The 24,410-nt window shown below is 40.5% G+C and overlaps 2 protein-coding genes and 2 long non-coding RNA genes across 8 annotated transcripts; 3 read left to right on the top strand and 1 right to left on the bottom strand.

Moving 5' to 3' along the window:
- Positions 1 to 6: 6 nt before the first annotated feature.
- Positions 7 to 3,396, top strand: glod4 (glyoxalase domain containing 4). The gene is made up of 9 exons (XM_032505349.1): positions 7 to 318; positions 479 to 528; positions 657 to 777; positions 1,070 to 1,214; positions 2,266 to 2,402; positions 2,514 to 2,600; positions 2,692 to 2,805; positions 2,894 to 2,980; positions 3,081 to 3,396. Exons 1-9 carry the CDS (start codon positions 229 to 231, stop codon positions 3,144 to 3,146), a joined length of 897 nt encoding a protein of 298 aa, XP_032361240.1. The 5' UTR covers positions 7 to 228; the 3' UTR covers positions 3,147 to 3,396.
- A 27-nt stretch (positions 3,397 to 3,423) lies between these two features.
- LOC116673190 (uncharacterized) lies at positions 3,424 to 4,217 on the top strand. The gene is made up of 2 exons (XR_004327779.1): positions 3,424 to 3,574; positions 3,845 to 4,217. It is a non-coding gene; the product is annotated as an uncharacterized LOC116673190 (long non-coding RNA).
- A 444-nt stretch (positions 4,218 to 4,661) lies between these two features.
- LOC116678043 (protein KIAA0100) lies at positions 4,662 to 24,401 on the top strand. Of its 5 annotated transcripts, none has more exons than XM_032508156.1 (41): positions 4,662 to 4,874; positions 5,465 to 5,594; positions 5,774 to 5,900; positions 6,067 to 6,116; positions 6,252 to 6,393; positions 6,474 to 6,592; positions 6,725 to 6,785; positions 6,860 to 7,043; positions 8,146 to 8,269; positions 8,376 to 8,500; positions 8,608 to 8,675; positions 8,779 to 8,915; positions 9,246 to 9,364; positions 9,801 to 9,994; positions 10,139 to 10,436; positions 11,044 to 11,249; positions 11,331 to 12,381; positions 12,525 to 12,716; positions 13,239 to 13,441; positions 13,676 to 13,794; positions 13,896 to 14,119; positions 14,236 to 14,426; positions 14,617 to 14,716; positions 14,811 to 15,010; positions 15,099 to 15,396; positions 15,483 to 15,640; positions 16,462 to 16,668; positions 16,897 to 16,996; positions 17,101 to 17,283; positions 17,913 to 18,034; positions 18,125 to 18,280; positions 18,481 to 18,602; positions 18,687 to 18,867; positions 19,701 to 19,787; positions 20,018 to 20,026; positions 20,339 to 20,449; positions 20,558 to 20,693; positions 21,018 to 21,142; positions 21,233 to 21,334; positions 22,737 to 22,871; positions 23,132 to 24,401. In XM_032508156.1, the coding sequence occupies exons 2-41, from the start codon at positions 5,527 to 5,529 to the stop codon at positions 23,315 to 23,317; spliced, it is 6,720 nt and encodes a 2,239-aa protein (XP_032364047.1). In that variant the 5' UTR covers positions 4,662 to 4,874; positions 5,465 to 5,526; the 3' UTR covers positions 23,318 to 24,401. The 5 variants fall into 5 exon arrangements, with proteins under 5 accessions (XP_032364047.1, XP_032364033.1, XP_032364050.1 ...); XM_032508142.1 differs by having other exon boundaries at positions 9,210 to 9,364; XM_032508144.1 differs by having other exon boundaries at positions 4,748 to 4,874; positions 5,468 to 5,594; positions 9,210 to 9,364.
- Positions 7,330 to 18,302, bottom strand: LOC116678102 (uncharacterized). The gene is made up of 3 exons (XR_004329172.1): positions 18,290 to 18,302; positions 17,449 to 17,453; positions 7,330 to 7,458 (listed from the first exon to the last, which is right to left on the bottom strand). It is a non-coding gene; the product is annotated as an uncharacterized LOC116678102 (long non-coding RNA).
- Positions 24,402 to 24,410: the final 9 nt, after the last annotated feature.

Below are 24,410 nucleotides of genomic sequence, written 5' to 3'. Positions count from 1 at the left end.
TTTATTTTGCGTTAAGTCGTAGCACGTGTCCATAATTATTGATTAATGTTAATTCATTTACAAAACCTGAAATAATAGCCGGGAATAGCAATTGTAAACGCCTGCTGTTTTCCACTTTACTTTCCGCCTTGTATTTACTTTCCGCCGACCGTCGACAGAAAACTCGAGCATCAAGGAAGCTTAATCGTTCCCTTGCACACCCACCAAATCCACAAGCTGTCAATAATAATGGCTTTGAGACGAGCGCTGCATTTTGTTTTCAAAGTTGGTGACAGGACCAAAACTGCCACATTTTACCGAGATGTTCTGGGCATGAAGGTACTTTTTCTAATTGAATGACCAGAAGCCATTGATTTACTTTTGTGCTCTACAACGTTACGTAGCGAGCAAATTCCAACTCTGTCATACGAGTGAGTGTTTTAATACCTGTGTTTTCATACTAAATGCGTCATTTCTCATCTCTTCTTATCCATTTGAGATTTTACGCCATGAAGAGTTTGAGGAAGGCTGCAAAGCAACGTGTAATGGGTAGGCTAGATATGAGACACCTTAAACTAACTGAACTTTGTACTCATAAAGCTAGCTATACAACAAAATTAATCAGAGCTGTTAATATCCCAATACTGACCGCTGCCCTCATTCTCTTCTCTGTACAGCCCCTACGATGGAAAATGGAGCAAGACAATGGTTGGCTTTGGCCCAGAAGATGACCATTTTGTTGCTGAACTGACATACAATTATGGGGTGGGAGAGTATCAACTTGGCAATGACTTCTTGGTGGGTTAGAGTTCATTTGAAAACTTTACAGATGACACCATGTTGTTCAGTTCAAAAAATGTAACTATAATGGCTTTAACTGACCCCACACAGTGACACAAGGTACTATTATTTTTGGAAACATTTGAAAAATGATTGTCTGTATGTGTTTTCATCACTATGATCTTATGAGCTTCTAACTGTGTATAACGTTATTGTCTTATCTGTGTTATTGTGGTTTACATATTATACTAATATGGACCTATGTCTAAAATAAAGTTGAATTGTATTGCCATATATGATTTCACTTTAGGGTCTCACTGTGCAGTCGAGCCAGGCTGTAAGCAATGCTAAACGTCTGGGATGGCCTCTTACTGAGGTAGGAGAGGCCCTATATCTGACTCAGGCTCCAGGAGGATATCCTTTCTACCTTGTAGACAAAGAGCAGCCTCTCAGAGGTCAGTGGGACTGCTCTTTGTTATCTGCATGAAAATAAGTTATCATTCCAGTGATCAAAAGAGTCTAATTTTTAAAATGAACTGTAGTCATTTTATCACATACAGTATATCAAGCAAAAATACCAAATATCAGCTGGTGACAGATGCAAGGAGTTACTTAGTTTTAAGGAGTTACTTAGTTTTATAGTATTATACATTTATTTACGGAAATAGCCTTAATTTATTTTTTATTGGTCAGACTGTGTAAACCTATGTCAATTTTGTCTTAAATAAAAAAAAATTGTGATCTTTAGCCAAAGAGACTTAAGTATAACTGAACTATTGAACATTGTATAATTTAATATTGTAAACTGCATTTTTATAGCACCTTTCATAACATAAAATGCAGCTTAAAGGGCTTTACAAAAGGTAGGTAGTAAAAACAGGAGACAACAATAATAAAATCCCAAAAGAAATAACAGAAAGGAAAAAAAAAAACATAACAAACATAAACAAGTATGACAAATACGTAAGAAACATCAAGCTAGGGCTGGGCAATTTGGAGAAAATTAAATAGCACGAAAGTTTTGACCAAATACCGCGATGTTGATACCGCAATGGTATTGTAGAGTTGACTATTGGTGTTTTCACAAAATATTTATTTAAGATTTTTGATAAATAATAATTAGTAATGTGGATATAATGACTATAAAAGTGGGTAAAGGAAAATAATATAATAGAACAGTCTGGTAAGTTCAGTAAATGACATCACTTTACGGAAATGCAGCCTTTAAAACCAGGAAAAGACAACACTTATGCCACCCTCTTAAACCCCCCCCCCCTCCCGTTTGTTAAGCGTCCTTGGGTTTGTGAAAGGCGCTATATAAGTCAAAATTATTATTATTATTATATTATGATATGACGGTATCCAAAATCTAAGACGAAATCTAGTCTCATATCACGATATCGATATATTGCCCAGCTCTACATCAAGACCCAGTTTGTCATGACCGGTATAACTGTTTGTACCTCTGTTATTGATCAGCTGTAACCTTTGATCATTTGTTCCCAGACCCTGTGCAGAAGGTTTGTCTCGGAGTATCAGACCTCCACAGGTCGACCCACTATTGGACTACACTCTTGGGAATGAAGGTGTTTGAAAAGAATGAGGAAAAGAAAACTGTGCTGATGGGATTTGCAGACACGCAAGTAAGTCAAGTATCAAAGAAATAGTAGTTTTTTGTATTTTGTGTTAATAAATTAGGCATGATTATTGATGATATGATATTATTATGTTTTTATTTTTGTGTCATTATGCAGTGTAAACTGGAGCTTCATGATAATGGTGGGACAGTAGATCATGGAACAGCATTTGGAAGAATAGCATTTTCATGCCCACGGGAGCAAGTAAAATATTATTTCATGGATACGTTCTTGTCTTTGTTAGTATTGGAATAATCTTCATTTCTGTAATAAATATTTTTATTACATTCCACAGCTGCCTGACCTCGAAGACACGATGAAAAAGGCAAATCAGAAAATTCTCACTCCATTAGTCAGCCTGGACACTCCAGGAAAGGCCACAGTCGAAGTGGTTATTTTGGCTGACCCAGTAAGTGCATTACCAATATGATGCTGTAATCAAGTGAAATCTGTCAAAAAAATAAAAATGAAAGTTTACTGGACAATGTTTGTTTCAGGATGGTCATGAGATTTGCTTTGTGGGAGATGAGGCTTTCAGGCAACTGTCAATGGTGGACCCCGAAGGAAATGAACTGCTTGATAAGGTTGATGTTGCACCAATATTTTCCTCTTTAGATCAAATATGCAACATTTGCTGATATTTACTGTGTCTGTGCTCTTTCTGCTTTTAAACTTGTTTTTTAGGCTATGGCCGAAGATAAAAGTGACGAGTGGTTTGCCAAACACAAAAGACAGAAAGCTGCTGCATGAGATAAAGGGGCTTGCCTGGAAAATTGTGCACCATCAATTTCCCACCAGTTCGTATGATGAAGAGATGCTGCACAAGGCACCTGTGTTGTAAATGTTCTTGTAATGATAACTCAATTATCCTAAAGCTGGCGGTATGAGATTTATTTTTCACCTGGATGCATGCCATAAGGCACAGGAGCATTGACAGCACTGGGCCACTTGTTCAATTTGATGGACATTTTTTTCCAATTAGTATTGTTCCAATCAATAATTTAATTTAATGTATACTCTTTATTAATAATACAGAGATGTAGGCAAAAAGTCATATTGGTGCAACTTATTTTTTCAAAGGTCTGAAAGATTTTTGCTGTTGAGCCCCTGTTGACCCTTCACCACCCATCGTCTGTGTATTGTTTATGTACTAATTAATGCATTTAATTACTGGAGTAGTAATAATAATAATAATGTATACTGTTTATTGATCCCCAGTGGGGAAATTACAATTTGCACTCTGTTTTGTTAGTAATCACTACACACAGGCCTGAAATACACACACATGCTCAGGTCCTATTCATGCCACCAATGAAGAGATGTCAGCACCTGGCAGTGCCCAGGAGGTGAAGTAGAATCTCTTCAGCCACCAATAAACACCCTGTACTTTGGTCTGTAAAAGGAACTGAACCAGAGACCTTCCGGTTCCCAACCCTCTACGGACTGAGCTACTACCTGGCCACAAGATTCCTATGCATTAGTTAGTTTGATTATAACTTTATTTCAAAATATGTACCATGTAAAATTCCAAAAATTTGCAGGCAATCAAATGACCAAACCCCAATTATATGCAGTTCACCTGGAGCATTTAGGAGTTTGGGGACCCTTTGGCTTTTCTTTGGAAATCTAGCTTCAGGTATTAACCATAAATTATATGCTGTAAAATGCAGTATCATGTTTTAAGCGTTTGCAAATAAATGCATTCAGTATGATTTATTAGCAAACGTTTATTCATGTGGTTGAGTTACACTGAATCGTGTCATTTGCAAAGATACATGATGTACTTATCTGGTTTAAATAAATGTTACTTTTCACCAATTAGATTAGATTATACTTTATTCATCCCACGACGGGGAAATTCTGTCGTTACAGTAGCGGCATAGCAGCAACAGCAAAAAAAAACAAAAAAAACAATAACACACAAACAAGTAAGCACGAAAGAAATACAAGGCAAGAAATACAGGCAAGAAATAGACAATGAAAATATGGTAGATTGAGTAAGTAAAATGCCGTCAAACAAAAGGAATTTTAAAGTGCGGTTGCCATGATAAGAGAAACATTATTGCAGTGTAAGTGACGTTAAAAATTAAGTTGAATGTGTAATTAGAGCAAAGAAGCAAGAGTCGGTAGCATAATTTAAATTATATTAACCTGAGACCATAAATATTGAAGAGTAAGTACTTGTAATAAAATAATATAAATACCAATATTAAAGATAAACAGAAAGTGTGTGATGTAGATGCAATTAGTCAATTGTGTGTGTGTGTGTGTGTGTGTGTGTGTGTGTGTGTGTGTGTGTGTGTGTGTGTGTGTGTGTGTGTGTGTGTGTGTGTGTGTGTGTGTGAGAGAGAGAGAGAGAGTTGCCAGCTGAGCAGAGCAGGGCGGACCAGTTTAGAGTGTGTTTACTCTGAGGAAAGAGTTAACTGTCAGATGAAACTGCTCCTTGTAGCGAACACACAGTACTGTGAATATGTCAGGGTAAGTAACCTTGACAATTAACGGAAGCTAAATACATCTACAGTAGTTACCAAAAACAACGCTAAATTGTGTAGCAACCTGTCTCGCAGCATTGCTAGCTAAACTAGCTGTAGCGGTAGCTTGCTACAATGCTAGCGCAGATTTCCTACTGATTTTTGTATTACGCGGCGTCAAACGTCTTTAACTATTTCACGTTTGATCACTTTGGGCTAACGCTGCAACAATTAGCCACTGTTTTGCCACTAGTGTGTAGTTAACATGGACTTAGTTTAGGTAGCTAACGCTAACGTTAACGGTTTCACACACTGTTAAGTGATAAAGTGTAGCTTACATTACGTGCTATTTCATGTTCGGGTTGTAACTACACTTGTAATAAGCAGTGTTAGCACTGTGAGGCTAGCTGTTAACTGTTAGCTGAACAACACACAACTAACGTTCACGAATTTGCATAGCAAATGTTGCCTCAGCCTGTTACAGTGATGGACAAGTTAGTGATTGTTGTTTTCTAGCAACCAGTCAGTCACACCTAAACTGTAGTTATTGTTACTGTAGTACTGAATGTGAGATGTACACCTCTTCCTCTTTGACAGCAGCTGATTGAGGAGCAGCCAGGCTCATGTCCGAGATTTGGGTGTGAACAACTTTGGACACAATGTCTCTCTTGCTGATATCCTTCCTGCTAATCCTTCTGCTTGGGATTGTCTTATGTGTCATTTTCAGGTGAGAAATGTGTTTCAACATTATATTTGATTGAAAATGATACTCTGTAGACAACATTTAGTTTGACTAAGATTTAAATCCAGAGTGCCCTTGATTTCCCTTAGATTTATATCAGATATTTTCTTTATGAACATTTATTTGCAAAATCAAAGATGTCTGCTTTTGTCTTTTGTTTCTAGGTGGCTCATATGCACCCTGGCTGTTCGATTCTTCCAGACTGCACTCAATGCAGATCTAAAGATCAAATCAGTCGGGCTGTTTTCTGTCCAAGGAGTTAGTATCCAGTTTCAGCCCCAGCATACTCTGGTAAAAAATTACACCACATTTATGTAGTGAGCTCATTAAATTTCTCTTTCAGGTGTACATGTTCAGCTCAGTAATTGCCAGGACAAATTTTATTTGTTTTGTCAACATGTCATGGGTCCTTTTTGACTTATTATACCATAACAGTGAGTGGCTGTTTTTATGACAGGAAATTGACAGAATATGGATTTCAAGTAAACTTCTAAACCAGGATTTGCCGTAAGTAGTCAAATCTTTGTCGGTTGGATAGTTTGAGATAAAATCTTTCACCAATGCAAATCTAGATTTGGAATCCTAATGTATGAAAATTCTTAATTCTGTTATGTGAGCCCGCTAACTGCATTCGTGTTTTAGGAGATACCTGGCGTTGTGTGTTGGTGAAACCAGAGTTAGGTTTGACTTGCAAGCACCACTCAGACCTTTGGTGAAGAAGAGCCATGGAAAAAAGTCTGAGAAGATTTCAGTCAGCCCCACAACCCTACGATTTCTGTCACAAGTATGGAGCCTCATTTTAGTAAATATTTAGCTAAACTGACTTGTAAAAAGTATCTCACTTCTTATCTTGTGTTTTTTTAGCTGTTGTCATTCCACATCAGCTCGATCAATGTGATGGTATTGAACATGGGACTGTCAGAGTCTCTATGGCACATGACCATTACAGGCATCACCCTGTTACTTGACCACCAAAGTAAAAGGTAACTACGCAGTTCACACTCTGTCTATCTGTTATTTTGGTCTGCCACTGATCTGATTTAACTACTACATTTAATAGAAAAGTAAAGAAGGATTGTGCTACAATGTTATTAACTTTTAATCTTTCATTACAGGCTGTTGTGGGACTTCTCAGTTGGGCAGCTAATCAGTAAAGTGCTTAAAAGCAGTCAGTTGGTACGTTGTTCTATTTTCCCTGAAACAGAAAACTTGTGATTTAATGTGTGTGACTGACATGCTCTCCATTGTAGGATATATGTTTGGCTGAAGTGGCCTTGAGCCTGCTGCTCTCTGGAGATGTGAGCCTACCAGAGATGAAGCCAGGTTGTCTGTCCCTGAATGTGAGGACACTTCTAGCAGAGCTGCATGAGGGACTATTTCTCAGTCAACTCCTACTGCCCCAGTCTCCCAAAAAGAGCATTCAGGATGCATCTGGTGAGCAATGCAAAGTATAATCTAAGTAAACAAACTAGCGATAGCAATCCTTTGGATGTTCAGCTCATATCTGGAAAGTTAGGTGTATTGTGTGAGTAGGGGCTATGCCAACTTGTATAACCAGTTTCTAAAACACAGCTTGTCCAACTAATTGCTGTTTTTGTCCTTTATTGCCCAAGTGAATTCTCTGTACTAGTGCACTCACAACAAGTAGCTAGAAGGATTTTTTTTGTTAAATTATTTTTTGGGCATTTTAGGCCTTTAATTGACAAGGCAGCTGAAGACGTGAAAAGAGAGAGAGAGGGGGGAATGACACTCAGCAAATGGCCAGAGTCAAACTCGGGCCCGCTGTGTCGAGGAATAAACCTCCTATATATGGACGCCTGCTCTACCAACTGAGCTATCTGGGCGCCCACTAGCTAGAATGTTAACCGTGGCGGCACTACTAGTTGTTTTCTACTGGCTTTACACCAGTGAGCTTCTGCTTGTTCTAAAACACCTGGATGATCTGGGTTATCTATGATATTTTTGGCTGTTCTGCTAATCAACAAGAAAATGAGGACAAGGTCACATCATTGAGCTTTATTGACCTCTGTAGGTGCCTGAAATGTCCACATGCTTAATGATAAATAGATTTAAAGTTTAAACTACGTGTAAGTTATGCAATTATTTAAAAAAAATAAAAATAATAACACACTTGGTATGGTATACCAAGTGTGTTTTTTCATGGTTTTCATTATCTATTTGTACATCTGCAGGTCTTTTGGGAGATTCATTCAGTGGATGACAGATTAAATAAATTTGTTATTAAAACTGGATAGTACAGGATGTTTTGCCTATTAAGACACAATAAAAACTGGGAAAAAAGGAAGTGACATATTCTTAGGTTGTCAGACAGATAACTAAAACGTTAGGTATCATACATATGCTTTAGAGTAGGCATAGACACTGTGCACCATTCAGAAAAATATCATATGCACAATGTCAAAATGTTTGTTGAACTAAAATGTGATTGTGTTTTTTCCATGCTTTTTGGATAGGCATTTTTTTAATGGTGTCATACATATCCTTTTGATTTAATTGCATTATCGTTTCCTTTCAGAGTATGAAAACATCGAGTTCATCCATACTGCAACGTTGGAGCGGTTTCATCGGCTGGTTCCCCACAAAGTCAATGTGGAATTTGATAATACAAATGTTACTCTGTCCATGCACAGCCAGAAAAGGTGAGTCAACATTTTATATACACAGTAGTTGATTTGCTAAATTTGATTCCCTTTTGAATGACCTACTGATTTCAACATTGTACGGCTTTTTTCCCTGTCCGCGCAGACACCTGAACTGGACTCTGAAGTCTTTAAAAGTTTGCTACGGACATGACGATGAGCAGCTTCCTCTTAAAAGCTTCACTCCTGAGCTGAGCTTTCCCCACAGCAGCCTGGAGCTCCTTCTAGAGGGTTAGTGGACAGCTGGGTGCCAGATGCAATGCACAGGCAGGGTTGGAAGAAGGAGAAAGTTATGAATAACACATTGTGGTTTTTTTTGTGTTTTTTTAAATTGGCAGATGGACTTCTCCTCTCACAAAGTAGGCAAAGAATCCTGTGTGTGAACACACTGAAGACAGCGTTGCAGGTGAGGAAGATGATGGTCACATAACAAGAACAAAGCTTCTTATGTCTATGACTCATATTTGACATTATTTTGACTTTGCCTTTTTATGTTTTTCTAAATTTAGGTTACATCAGTTGACATCTCGGGGTCATTCACGGTCAACACTTGCATCATCCACTACCGTCACCAGGAGTTCTCCCATTGGCTAAATCTATTTCCATGGGAACAGCTAATCCACAGGAAGGCAGCACATAGAAAAAGGCAAGTTGCAAAAGGGAAATCAAAGGTTTAGATTTCTGAATGGCAATTAATACCCCGGGTGGGCGGAGATTAAAACACACACATACTTCCTGTGACATCTCCAAAAGTTTATTGGAATAATTGGATGTGTGTGATTATTGGAATGAATATTTGTGTTTTGTCTGAGAAGTCACCCTCTGCGGTAAAAAAAATCTTCTAATGCCTTTTTTCTGTCTTCTGTTTCTTATTCATGTTTGTGTTTGCGCATCACTCATTCTGTATCGTGTGGTTCCATGATGTTATTGTGTGGTGTAGTCCATTAGATTATTTGCCCACCCTCCTTTTCCTCAGGCGCCTCCCCCACCTGGATGCTCCTGTGATGATCACCTCGTCCGTGTCAAACGTTAATGTGTCTGTTCAGCTGGGAGACACAACGCCTTTTGCTCTTGGCTTCCTTTCTGCCAGTGCAGGTACTGTAGGTCTGTCACATGCTGCACACGTGCACTGAGAAAGGCAGGTGAACGTCATATGATGTTATTGCTACAACGTGAAATGAGGACACTGTTGTGTTAAAGTAGAGCCTGTGCTAAGCAACTGCACTTAATGTTATTACTTCACACCATGTGCAAGTCTTGTACTATTGTTACAACACATTTTCCTTCAGTAAAACGTTTTATTCTGTCTGCAACTTTAGGCTCAGTTCTTTTCCAAACATGCCAAAGAAGATTAGATAAGCTCTGTTCTTAGAGTGCCCTTTAAAGATTACACATTAACTTGTACTCCTTTATGTCCCAGTTGGCTTTTTGTTTTTTTGGGAAAACATCTTAAAGCTCTATGCTGCAGCAACTCTGAATCTATTACTTCAAAATAGTGTTTCATAATGCCTTGTACCTTCTGTATTTGTAGAACTGCAGCATCTTCTTGATATTAAAGTTGACATCGAGAGCACAGGCCCCCAAAGTGTGCACCGGCGTGCCTCACTGTCCCTGGACAACTTCTGGTGGAGAGTGGGTCAGGGGTCTCATATCCAACAAGCACCCCACCCTCCTGGTAAACATGTGTGGGGAGAAGCGCTAATTTTAGACTCGCTCACTCTTCAGGTAGGAGAACTAAATAGTATAACTTGTTTTATTGTATGTTTTTATGGTTCATTTTTGCTTTTATTAACTAAGTTAGTTAGTTAGAGGATATGTTTGGCATAATTGAAGGCTAATGTATGTGTACTTTTGATCTCATCCCCCCAGGGGAGTTTCAACCGACCCCACATGGAGTTGAGTACCCAGTCTCCGAGTTTAAACGTGGAGTCCAGTCTGAAAGGGTTTCAAGTGGAGCTCTCAGAGACCTGTGCATTGTGTCTGTCTCGCCTGCTGTCCGTTATCTGTGTTCCTTGTGATAGGGGACCACAGCTGCCAGATGTGGCCTCAGTGTCTCCCCCTAGTCACGATAGTGTCCACCATATTTCCTCCTCACAACTACAGCTGGTGTTCAAACTGGACTGTTGTCTGAAAGATGTTAATGTGTTCACAGTGTCTAATCTAGCAGGTAAGATATTTCAGAGTATTCGAGAATGTTGCATGGCTTGTTTCCGTAATTCACGATGTGGGACATCAACTCTACTGTTAAGGATTTATTTATAGTGTACCTGATAGCCGTGCCCTAATTCTACTGTTTTGAATCATGTTTTTTGTAATATATTTTGATCTTTTTTTTTTGTCTCACATAACCGTAAACTGAATCTCTTTGGGTTTTGGATTATTTGTTGAACAAATGTATGTATTTGAAGATGTAATCTTGGGCCTTAGAAAATCTATGATCAGCATCTTTTTATTTGGTCAAAACAATCAAGAGAGAAAATATTAGCAAACGTAATCACTAGTTGTCACCATATACAGTACCTCTGCGATGTTGTCAATCCATCATAAATATGACAAATACATTGGTCAGAGAAAAGAAAACATGGCCAAAAGTGTTGCAGCAATACATTTTAGAACTAGCCCAAAAAGTAACTGGCCTTCTTCTTAGAAATGCCCCAATTGCATCTTCATTATCGCTGAAGACCACATTATACACAAAATTCTCTCCTTTTCCGTCATCAGTCACTATCATCACCTTTTGATTATCATCTTTTATTTTTTTGTGTTCTCTTTAGGCGCCGTGTCTTTGAGGATGGACAGTGTCGAAGTCCAGAGCTCTGCAGAGAGCTCCACGGTGTCTCTTCAAGGTGTTAGCTTGTCAGCCATCAAAGCACTCACAGAGAACATGGAGTCATGTTGCCCTGCCTCCCAAACCCCCAACCCTCTGCTCAAACTCACCAGGATAGCATTTTCTTATTACATCACCACCCCCACCTTACAGGTAATCAGATCTTCATCAGTTTTATATCTCTGGACAGAACAAATATCTTGTGTCAATATTCCCATTTTGTGTCTTAATCAGGTTCAATGTGAAGAGGAGCTTACTGTGGAATGGACGCCACCTGACCACATGATCTTATATCAGCACATGAGTGAAGCTCAGGCTTGTTGGCGTATGCTCTGCGGAGAGAAAGGAGAGGACAGTCTAGTCAAACCTATAGAGAGTGAAATCCCTTCAGGCCAGCGTAGAGAGCTGTGTGTGCGTGTTGAACTGGCCTGCACTCGTCTGATAGCCCATGTTAGTGAGCAGAACTACATTCTCCTGCACACAGAAGCCCTCGCAGTCTCCAAGCATACTGGTTCCGTGCACATTCGTTCACCCTCCATGATCTTTAACTTTGATGGCAACAACATCGTCACCTTTAAAGGTCTAGATGTTGAAATGCAGGCAGAGCTGACTGAGATGCAGTTGCACAGGGACACATTCCCCTTCCTCACCACTCCTCACAACCGTGTTTGGGTCCTCACTTGCCCCTCTCTGGCTTTCGAATTCCCCTACCAGTACGACTTCTCCAACACCTTTGACATGGCCATCAGTGTGCAGAAGTGGCTGAAGACTCTGCATCGCTCCCCAAGCCAAGCCACCGCCGTCCAACGTTTGCCTCCTGACCTCGTGTTCAAAATCGGCCTGTTCTCGTTTGTCTTCCTGGATGACATCTTTGAAATCAAGCTGCGAGACAACTATGAGCTTATGAAGGATGAGAGTAAGGAAAGTGCAAAGCGTCTTCAGCTTCTGGATAAGAAGGTGGCAGATCTGCGCAAGCAACATGGAGAACTTCTCCCTGCCAGAAAGATTGAAGAGCTGTATAGTTCCCTGGAGAAAAAGCACATTGAGATCTACATCCAGCGCTCCCGCCGCCTCTACGCCAACACACCCATGAGGAAGTCCCTGCTGACTTGGACTGTGTCAGAATTGGAGATAGTAGCCCTGGCTGATCACTCTCTTCATGGGCCAGAGAAGGTGAGAGAGCAGCTGAGGGACATCGACAGGATCAGTCCCTTCCCCAGAGATGGACTACCTTTAGTGGTCCAGTGGTGCCGTGCTGTCAAATTTAAACTGGCTGCATTTTTGGGTAAGTTTGATGAAAATCTACAACAACAGTTTGCAGATATAAGACAGGATTCAGATGAGACTAAGTTGTAAATAACATGTAAATAAAGGCCTCACAGTTTTAGCTTACTTCTACAAAAATAATTTGACTTTTCACTCTGCCAGTGAGAATTCGGGATTACCCTCGCTACCTGTTTGAGATCCGGGACTGGGATCTGTCAGGACGTCTGATTGGGACAGAGCAGGATGGACAGGCCAGGGCTCATCGCAAAGAGATTGTCCCACTTGGCCCGCCATGGGGAGATGTGACGGTCCACAGGAATATGCCACCCCTCAAGTTCTACTATGATTTCAAATGTGAGTTATGGGAATCATGCTGTTGTCAACCATTTTGTTCTACAAGCACAATCCTCAGTCTGTTAATCCATTCCTATCGGATATAAACAGCACGTCATTGTGCCTGCCAAGTCAGTTTTTGAATATACAATATCCATTCATGTGACCAAAACAGAGGTTAAAAAGTTGAAGTAAGCATCTGCAGGCACAAAGGAACAGAGAACCCCTGCTTATGAGTAACGATAAATGTAGTTAAATAGCTAAGCCCAGTATAACCGAGGAAAGTATGAAGGTTGCTTGAGTGCAGTTGCTTCTCCCCGCAGTAGAAAAGCAGTAATAAGTTATCTGAAAAATGTTGTAGTAGCTGTCACTGTCTCACTCTGTATTCTTTTGCAATGTTTTTTTTTTACATTATTTTTTGTCCTAAAATCAAGGCATAAAGTCATTTAGCCCCAGGTGTGCTTACTTGGCTTACTTACTGTTGGGTTATGTGAGGTTTACTCTTTGTAAGTTAATATCTCTCTGAATATTTCCTTTATGCAGCAAACATCTCTCTGTACACTATTGTGTGGGGGCCATGTTGGGACCCTGCCTGGACTTTGATTGGCCAGTCCGTTGACTTGCTGACCAAACCCACAGTTGATCCCTCACCTCTTCTGGCCTGGTGGGACAAGAGTCGTCTCCTTCTGCATGGGCGCTGGGTTATGGACATTGAACAAGCCAATCTTCATCAGTTGGCTACAGAGGTAAACCAAAATACACCTAACAAACTCAACTGTTGTGAACCTCCAGTAGATAAGATGTTAAGAGAGTTATGTTTGTGACAAATCAATAACTTTGTGTCAGTTGGCATTTACAAGTGTGACAAGTGTGTCACTGGGTGTATGGTTCATGGCATATACTGCTCCCTCAGAGCTTTGTGATGTAAAGCAAAATGAATCACCAAATCTAATATAAAGATGATTCTTGCATTCTTACAGGACCCTTACAACACTACAGAAAACTTGCACTGGGAGTGGAATAAGCTGAACTTTGACTGGAACCCTGGGCAGTTTGTTTTTAAAGGAGATTTGGATGTAAACGTCAGGACAGCATCAAAGTAAGTGGATGCATCAGAGTAGAAAATAGCCGTTAAATGCAACTTTTAACTATATTCGTAGAGAATATTTCAGTAATACAAGTGCCTTTCTTCCAAACTAGGTACGATGATATCTGTTTTCTACACCTGCCCAACCTATGTATGACCATTGACCTCCAATGGCTTTGCCATGGCAACCCCCACGATCACCATGCTGTAATGATCTGCTGTGCGGAGAACGTTGCAGACGTGACCTCAGGACAACCTCATGACTCCTACAGAGCCTTTCGCTCTGAGAACCTCAACCCCTCCATTACCATGGACTTGAACCAGCACTGTGGCACAGGTACGCACAATAACTCTGTTAGATATTCCATCTACCTAAGATAAGCCCACTGCCATTGAAAACCAGTATCCTAAATGTATTTTGCTGTAGCAAACTATATCTTCTTTTATTTGTAGAACCCTCCCAACCGAGAATACTACTGTACAGCAGCACTCTGCGTTGGATGCAAAACTTCTGGGCCACATGGACGGGTGTATCTCGACCTATCTGCAGAGGCAAGCTCTTCCACAGCCTCAGGCCTATCCGTAAGAAGCTGGGTCAGCATTACAAACAGATGTCCTACACAGCTGCATTCCCACAACTACAAGTACGTGTTTTCTTGGCTGCCTTCCAGAAACAGTCCACTAAAAATCTAGTATATCTTTTTTCATGAAGTCTACAACAGTACAATTTATACCTTGATTTTTGACAGATAATTTACTGAGTTCCACCCCTTTCTTTCTCTACACCTAATATCTACCATATGTATAAATGTCTTTATACTGTGTGTCCTTCAGGTGCATTACTGGGCCTCCTTCGCCCAGCAGAGAGGTATCCAAGTGGAGTGCAACAAAGGCCACGTCTTCACTCGAGGGGCACAGAGACTTATTCCACAGGGTACATGATTCATACATATAGGTGTCTTCATTTAGTCTCTCAACAGAACATGAAGTAGTTAGATGCATGTGTGTGTTTTTATATTGTCTTTCAGCTGGCACTGTGATGAGGAGGCTGATCTCTGAATGGAATGTGACTCAGATGGTTAGTGAGCTGTCTCAGGTGACTGTTCACTTGATGGCCTCCACCTGGGATGAGACAGCCGACCACCAGATCAACGCTCAGGTGAAGAAGACTCACCTGCTCAGCCTGTCCTCTCTGAGCTACCAGCGACAGAGCAACCGCATGGAGGAGGTAAAAGCCCAGAGGTAGCTGCAATAATAGCTTGTTCTTCATTGTCAATGAATTCCTAATCAAGCGTTTTTGTGAATATTTCTGACAGGAGGTGAACCAGACAGACGAGACTAATGCCTCTTACGCTCACAAACTGCGCCTGGTGGACCTGCGTGCTTCTTGGACCACCACTAACAGGAACATAGCCTTTGGGCTTTACGACGGTTATAAAAAGGCCTCTGTGCTGAAGAGAAATCTCTCTACTGAAGCTTTGAAGGGTTTGAGGATAGACACACAGCTGCTGACCAAGAAGCTCAAGCGCTCTCCTTCAAACTACTCTACCCCCACAGCCCCGACCATACCAGCCATTCCCACCGTCAGTCGAGCAGAAAAAAGTCAAAATGAAGGTGAGGAAATAGATTGACAAAGAGAAAGACAACAGCAGAGTCTTTTAAGACCCACTAACCTCTTTTTTCCCCACTTCATTTTTTAGGAACATCAATGCTCCAGAAGCTGATTGAGGAAACAGACAAGTTTGTGGTGTTTTCAGAAGAGGATTCAGGTGTCAGCGACCAGCTGTGTGGCATCGCAGCCTGTCAGACCGACGATGTCTATAATCGCAACTGGTTTATTGAGTTAGTCAACTGTCAGGTAGCTGCCTTAATTTTTATCCCTATAGCAGGTTGTCTGTCCGTTCGTCCTATTCTCGTGAATGCAAGGCCAAAGCATACAACCGCAAGGCGGTAATTCTAGTTGTTGCTTTGTTCAAATGTAAATTCCTACTGAATGTCACTTTAAAAAGCTTGTTTACTCCAGTTCTGTTGTTATCATGATGTTTTTCCTCTTCTTTTTTTATTGATTTTTGCAGAATTATACAACATTTGCATCTAAGACAATTACAATCACCTTTTATAATGTCCCAAATATATTCAAAACAACACAAGAAAATGAAAATAGACAAACTATAAACCAAATATATATATATATATATATATATACACACACACACACACACACACACACACACACAAAAAACACTAAACACATAGTATATGCCTCTTTATAGAACATGGCTTCTTAAGAGCCCTCCAGAAAGTTTAAACACTTTCCTAATTTAACACATTGATGATGTACCTATGATGTACCTGTACCTTTTAATAAGTAAAAAAAGAAAGAACAAAAACTTTGCCACACCTTAGCCCTCCACAATTAGGTTGATGTATCTTAAAAGTTAGTGTTCTTGATGTACTTGAGAAAAGGGGCCCCAGACCTTGACAAACGTATTGGACCTTCCTTGGAGAGACTTATTTTCACCAACTTAAGAAAGTATAGCATGTCCCTAAAGCTTTCATTTTAACTCAAAGATGTGTTCTTTGACCTTTAAAAGAACTGAGATTCTATTTAAGATTTTCTCCAAATGCTGGTTGAATGCAAGTCAATCTGGTTGTTTTTTTGTTCTTTGCTTTACCCAGATGATGTTGCGTGGCACAGAGACTGCAGGCTGTGTGTTGGTGTCTGCAGCAAAGGCTCAGCTGCTTCAGTGTGAGCACCACCCATCCTGGTACAATGACACCCTGAAGCAGAAAACCACCTGGACCTGTCTGCTGGATGGCATGCAGTACTTTGCCACCATGGAGCCCAACCCATATGAGCAAGAGGACAGACAGTTGTGGCTGGAGGTAAGCACAGCTTTATAGTTACATTAGGCTAGCTTAAAGGCACGGATGGGTAAAATGATTTCAGATAATAAATAACATTGCTAACTCTGTATTATTGTATAACACACCTGGTTTTAAGAAAACTAACTATTTAACAACAACATCACAACCAAGCCTTTATAGTAACTCATCTGTGTGGAGTGCATTTCCTACTCTGATTTTCTTCTCATCATGCTATGTTGTGTTCAGGTTAAAAACATAGAGGAACACAGGCAACGCAACCTAGACTCAGTGCTGGAGCTGATGGAGAGTGGCCAGGCTGTGGGAGGGATGGTTAGCACCACTACAGGTAAATCACTTCTCAAACACCGGATTGTTCTTCCTTAACACATGGAGAAATGCATTTAAGGACACTGATAACACAACCTCTAAATTTTTTTTTTGTGTCTGTAGACTGGAACCAGCCAGCTCAGGTGAATGATTCTCAGCAGGTTCAGCGCATCATCTCACGTTGTAGCTGCCGGATGCACTACATCAGTTACAGTCACGACATCAACCCAGAGCTAGCCACACAGATCAAACCGCCAGAGCTGAGGAATAACCACGAGAAAGAGGACCTACTGAAAAAACAGGCTGGTATGTCATACTGTACATAGTTAATCTGCAAAGAAGAATGTTGGGTTCTTGTAAAAGGGGCAGCTTAGTACGTTATCATTAGTCTCACATTGCCAGACCTTCCTGCACAACGCTTTAGAGGAGGGTCTGGCTAGTCCACACTGCATTCTGGGATGGGAGAAAAACATGCTCTGGTTTATTGGCATTTCTTTAAACCAATCACAATTGTCTTGGGTGGCACTAAGCGCTCAGCAGAGCCAGACCGCTGCAAAATAGCCTCAGGAAGAAACTTGTTTTGTTGGAACGTGTGTACGTTCAAAAGTAGTTTTAGTCGTCCAATAGAAAACTCAGAATGGACAGATAGTCTAGCTAGCTGTCTGGATTTACCCTGCAGAGATCTGAGGAGCAGTTAACCATAGTCCTCATAATCCACCGGAGGTTAGAACGGCAAAACAAAGAAAGAGGAAGATAATGGACATCCGGCGGAAAAGAGTGACATACGCCGGAATTTCCAACAGAACAAGACCTATCCTGGAAGGGGAACATTTACGTTTTCATTAACAATTTCGGGTGGGGAGGGGGATGGGATGATTGTTTTTACTAAATCCCCATTCATGAGCTTTAAGAATTTTATTTTGTTGATTTAACAGGGGCTGTGGACACCTTCACCCTCATTCACCATGATCTTGAGATATCCACTAACCCTGTTCAGTACGCTATGATCCTGGATATTGTCAACAACCTGTTGTTACACGTGGAGCCCAGACGCAAGGTAGGCTTAAATTTACAAAACCTTTCCCATCTCCTTACCAATTTTTTTTCTCTGCTTATTCTGTGTTTTCTTTATCTACTATACTTGTAGGAACACAGTGAGAAAAAGCAGCGTGTGCGTTTCCAGCTGGAAATTTCTAGTAACCCTGAAGAGCAGCGCAGCAGCATCTTGCACCTCCAGGAGGCAGTCAGGCAGCACCTTGCCCTGATTAGACGCCTAGAGAAACAGATTTACTCCAACATCAGGGTGCGTCACTCCTTTTTTAAATTTTTTTATGCGGACATTGCACATTCATCAACATTTCTTTAAATGTGCCAGTGTTAGCCAGCCGGCTAATTTTTAACAAGCCCTGCCCAGACCAGGGATCCAACTCTGCATTGCCTACTTGCTGTGAGGCAGCAATGCGAACCACTGGGCCACCGTGCTTTGATTTTTTTTACTTGCAGGCACAATCGGAGGAACTGAACGGCGATGAACTGATGGAAATCAACACAAGACTGCAGAACCAGCTGAACCAGGAGAAGAACGACATGCAGATGAAGAGTGAAGAGCTCAACATTCTCATCAGGTCATATATCAGCACTTAGTCACATCCAGTATTGAGACGATATGGCACACAAGTCAAACTAAATATATATTCTCTGTCTTTCAGGTGTTTCAAGGACTTCCAGCTACAACGAGCAAACAAGCTGGAGCTGCGTAAGCCCCCGGAGGATGTGAGTGTGGTTAGAAGAACGGAGATCTATTTTGCCCAGGCCCGATGGTGTTTGACCGAAGAGGACGGCCAGCTTGGCATTGCTGAGTTGGAGCTGCAGAGATTTATGTACAGTAAGGTGAGCGCGGATGAATGTGTTGCAGACAAGACAGCCGAGTCGCTTCCATCGCATTCCATCTTCCAAAGTAAAAAAAACTTACCTGAAATCCCAGTAAATCGTCTGTCCTCTTTCATATTGTCTTTCACCAGAATCAAAATCAACTTAATTGGCCAGGTTTACACAAACAAACAAGGAATTTTACTCTTTTCAATCTTAGCTCTCAACACTCACTTAACATATAAGAATAAACACAGTGCAGTGCAACAATTCAATGGAATTTAAAAATTTACAAAAAATATACAGTAACAATTGAAGAGAGGGAAGGAATAGTGCAATATGAGTATGGTCTGAAATTTAAGATTTAAATATTAATTTAGTACAAGGCAGTTTAGTGCAATGGTAATATATTAATATTAAGAGATTGAAAATGTACCTGAGCAGAGGAGCAGAACAGTGTTAATTCACTTTGTTCAGTGTAAGGGTGGGGGCTATTTCTGAGCGTTCAACAGAGTGACTGTTTGGGGAAAGAAAGTGTCTTTGTGTCTTCTGGGTATCACCTACCAGATGGAAGGAGGTTGAAAAGTTTGTGACCAGGATATGAGGGGTACAATTTGCACTTCAAAAATCATTTCTTCTGCCTCCCTCTGGAGCTCTTATTTACTCTTTTCCAGCATTCTGTATTTGTAGAACCATCCTAAGATAACAGGAATATATAACATGTCCTATTTAACTGCAAAAAAACTCTCTTTACTACACAATCATATGATATGTTACTCCTGACACATCCAATATTATGCTTAATCGCTGCTTGATGGTACATGTTGGTGACTGTGAATACTTTCATCCCACAGCTGAATAAGTCTGACGACACGGCGGAGCATCTTTTGGAGTTAGGGTGGTTCACAATGAACAACCTGTTGCCAAACGCAGCATACAAGGTACATTTGGCTCTCATGTCAATGTGACTTTAATGTTTTTATAGTTATTGACATGAAAAGGCACATTCATTTGACTTAAATTGTTTTAGACTTTAGTTATAAAACAACATAAATTGACATCCATGGCTAAACACCCTTTTGATGCTGACTACTCTGAAGTTGTCAACGTTCTTCTCCAAAGCCTACAATATGTGATATTTATGACTCTTTGCCTGGTTTCCTCTGTGCAGCGTGTGAGGGTATGTACAGTGCTTGTAGAGTGACAAGACTTGACGTCTGTGTTGACTCCATCTTGTTTGTCCAGATGGGATCACTCAGTGGCTCTTCAGAGTGTCATATTCAGTGTTGCATGCACACTCAAAGTTTCATTGATGCATGTATGACCAAGGACTCATTAAGTTCACCTAACGCGGTGGTGTTGTCCATACTGTGTTCATATCATCAATAATACATGCTGTTAAATATCAAAGAATGATCATCACTCAAAATTGACCTAGAGCTTTGTTCTGTGATGTCGCTGAGGATGAAATGGAGTCCCTCTTCTTTTTAAGGTTGTACTTCGTCCTCAGAGTAACTGCCAGTCGGGGCGCCAGTTTGCTTTGCGTATCTTCAGTAAAGTGCGCCCCCCTGTTGGAGGAATCTCTGTTAAGGAACACTTTGAGGTAAAGGGGTTAGGGTTAGGGTTAGAACATTGCATCCCACCACATTCCCACCACATTCACTGAAACATTTGGATTGTGTTTTATTCAAGTGATTGTTTCCATCATCAGGTGAACGTGGTGCCACTCACCATCCAGCTGATGTACCAGTTCTTCAAAAGGATGATGGGATTTTTCTTCCCAGGAAGAAATGTTGAGGAGGAAGAGATCACTGATGAGGAAGACAAGTTCAGATTGGTTACTACAGGTATGTTGTTGTCAACAGTGGCAGTATGACAGCAGTAGGCTGAGTAGTAGGCTCAGTCTTCAATGTCTCTGTGGGGTCACCAGCCTGTAATCTATACCTATCAGATCTATAATTGTCTCCAATTTCTCGTGTGTCTCTGTCTATGTCTGTGTGTGGGTGGTATTGAATAGCCCATTACTGTGTTATATAATCCCTCTGAGCTATTAAAAGGCTCTGTCACGTTGGATATGACCTTGAGATATGTTTTAGAGAGACTCAGAGGGAATATAATGTGTAGGGTGCAGTCACCCAGAGTTCACGGTGCTGATGGGGTTTGTGTCACAGGTATCCCTGTTAAGCCTCGCCAGTCATCAGAGGACACCATGGGTGCTATGGGCCCCAGCAAAGGTGTCGCCCAGGGACTGAACCGCACCGCGGGGGTCAGGAGGTCTTTTAGGAAACCTCCAGAGGTATTGGTGCTTTCTGATTGTTTGTCCTCTGATGTCACAAATAATAAAATAAAGGAAATGTAATTGCATTTCATGATCTGCTCCCACCAGCATCCTGTTGATGACATTGATAAGATGAAGGAGCGAGCTGCTATGAACAACTCCTTCATCTACATCAAGATTCCCCAAGTGCCCCTCTGTGTCAGCTATAAGGTGGGTTACTGAGCTCTGTATTGACTGCTATTTATTTTTTTGCCCCTGTTAATTATTACGGATAATGACCTTGAATGCAAATGAGACTGAAAATGATAACTCTGTTATATTCTTAAAAGAGCCCAGGTCATTGATACAAAACTATCCCTAAATTGTGAAAAATTATCATGTTCATGCCCGCCCTTACATTTTGTCTATTAACTTTTATATATTTGTTTATTTTGGCAGCAATTACAGTTTTTTGCTTTAAATGTTTAGTCATCACTTGCTCATATATTGTATAAACAAGGGACAGTGAAAAGCAGCATAGCATAAAATGCTACAAAGACTAGTGTGCAATAAAGAATTGTAATTAGATTAAGAGTAACAAATAAGAGTTAGAAAAAGAAATATGAAAGATTAAAATTAAATGATATAAAATTCTAATTATGTAATATACTGTAGGTATTAAAATACTAGTGTTTATTGGCTTAATGTGCAGGTGGATATAGTATGTAGACACCTTAGTTCAACTGGCTATAATCAATATCTGGACAATGCATCTGATGTCTACTTATACAGTATGTGACAGGTGTCACGTGTACTTGGGAACCGACAATGATTCATCACCCGACTGCAGTTTCCCTCAGCTCTATTATGTTTGTGCCGCATGTAACTTAAAGGTCCCATGACATGGTGATCTTTGGATGCTTTTATATAGACCTTAGTGGTCCCTTAATACCATATCTGAAGTCTCTTTTATATAGACCTTAGTGGTCCCCTAATAACATATCTGAAGTCTCCTTCCCAAGATTCAGCCTTGGTGCAGAATTACAGCCACTATAGCCAGTCCCACAATGAGTTTTCCTTAGTATGTGTCTCTCATGAATGGGCAAAGTTCTCTGGACGGGCAAAGCAGAGAAAGGGGAGGTAACCTTGCTCCTTATGACCTCATAAGGAGCAATATATAATCAAACCGTATATAATCGAACAGTGTATACATGCACAGATATACAGATGAATAAGGTAAACCTACTCCACTCTACCTGCTGAGCACCAAACAGACAGACAATATTAGTAACTAGCTGGTGAACATATTGATGCATTTAGCAGCTGAAGAGCAAGATATTTTCCTCTGAAACCAAAAACCGAGGTAAAAGAGAGTGACTTACATCCACCAGGTGGACACACACACACACACACACACACACACACACACACACACACATAACTCCAGATGAATGAAAAGGATAATTGCTCCGTAACTGTTTGCTATCAAGTTCACCCTTTTAACCTAAAAGACTTTTCCAGATTGCTTCTGATGTCCAAAAGGCAAAAAAAACACATAAATTATTGTAAGTTTAATTGACTTTTTTTCAATGACAAACTAATGTTTGACTTTATTTAAATCCCCCTTCTTCAGGGAGAGAAGAGTAGCGTGGACTGGAAGGACCTAAACCTGGTTCTGCCCTGTTTGGAGTACCATAACAATACCTGGACGTGGCTTGACTTTGCCATGGCTGTGAAAAGAGACAGCCGGAAAGCACTTGTAGCACAGGTACCCAACATTTATGACTTTGACTCTCCTCTCCCATCAGATGATCACTGCTTGAAACCCACGTTATGCTGTGACCCTGATCTAATGTTCATTTCTTTCAACAGTTTAAAATAATCCTTCCTTGTAGAAAGTGTGTTGTTAGTTGTTAAAATCGATTTACTATTGCCAAGAATGACTAGGAGTAGAAACAATATACATTTGCCCTGACATTGAAAAGTTCTGTGTTTCTGAACTTGTTCTTATTGCTCCTGGTTGCTCAGATGATAAAGGAGAAGCTGCGCCTGAAGCCGGCTTCCGGGTCAGACCTGCGGGGGAAGGTGTCTGAAGGGAAGTCGGACAACAGCCTGCAGCAACAGGAGGAGGACGAGAAGGCTCGGCTCCTCATCGGCCTCAGCACTGCAGACAAGAGCTCCAGCAAGAAGAGCATCTTCAGTCGACGCAAGTGAAGCCACAAACACTTGCACATTCAAGTCCGAGCTGGGCCGGATGATCCACTGCAGCAGCTGCCACACTCCCTCAGTACGAGGATCAGGGAAAAACTGCCTCTTAGGGGTCCCAGTATCAGTTTGGCTTTGTGGATCACAATACAAAAGGGATACTGTCGAGCATTTCAAGTAGTTTTTGGGGATACCTTACTGTATAATATAAGCCTGCTGAACTTAAAAGTCAATTTTTTTGTTTTTGAAGAAAAGTACTCCTTATGTGTCTTAGATTTGAGTTTATGGCCAAAATCCCTGCAGGGAACTTTAAACAGCTCCAGGAGCTACCAGGGTGCCATTTTGACCAAATATCTATTATCATCTTGTTTGTGTGCCAATAAAATCTCACTCTGCATTTCATACACAGAATGATGACCACTTATGTTGCATTAAATGTAGCGAGGAAGATCGTCAGTGTGTAGCTAGCACTTTCTCTGTTCCCGTTTCCTCTGCTTCTATACATGCAAGACAGAGCACCTTTTCCTGCTGGCTCAGGAACACAGTGCTCTGCTAGAATAAATAGGAGTCAGCTATCTGCTGTAAAATTAAAAAAATCTAATAATTTTGAAATACCATAAGTAAATATATCAGTATATGTTATCAATTAAAGATATTATACATGGCTGTATGAGTGTCACTTCGACAGGAAGGCCTTTTCCCACAAATTATTTTATATTTTTCCTTTAATGAATGCCCTCAGCTTGCTGTTTTACTGTATGTCACCCCAGTGCAATATATCAAAAACAACAAACTAAATGTAATGTGTTGCATAATGTCACACGTGGTTTGATGGTATTGTGGAAAAAAAATAAAGAAAAGAAAATATGTTGCAGTTAAGCTACTAGCCGTGTATGTTTTGTAATTTTATTACTAAAGCACTTTTTATGCAAAGTATTTTGATATTTTTGTAACCCCACAGTTGTTTTCTGTTGAATTGCCTGTATAACCGTGCTGCTAAGCCTGTTCTATTGAATGGATCATATCACAAAAGACTTCTATCAGCTCTGTGGCTTATTGTTCATCTGTCAATAAAACGTGTTATAGCCTCTCAGTGGTGTTT

The sequence above is a fragment of the Etheostoma spectabile genome, chromosome 3 (genome assembly GCF_008692095.1).
Source record: "Etheostoma spectabile isolate EspeVRDwgs_2016 chromosome 3, UIUC_Espe_1.0, whole genome shotgun sequence".
NCBI lineage: Eukaryota > Metazoa > Chordata > Actinopteri > Perciformes > Percidae > Etheostoma > Etheostoma spectabile.
This window is presented reverse-complemented; position numbering and strand designations above follow the sequence as displayed.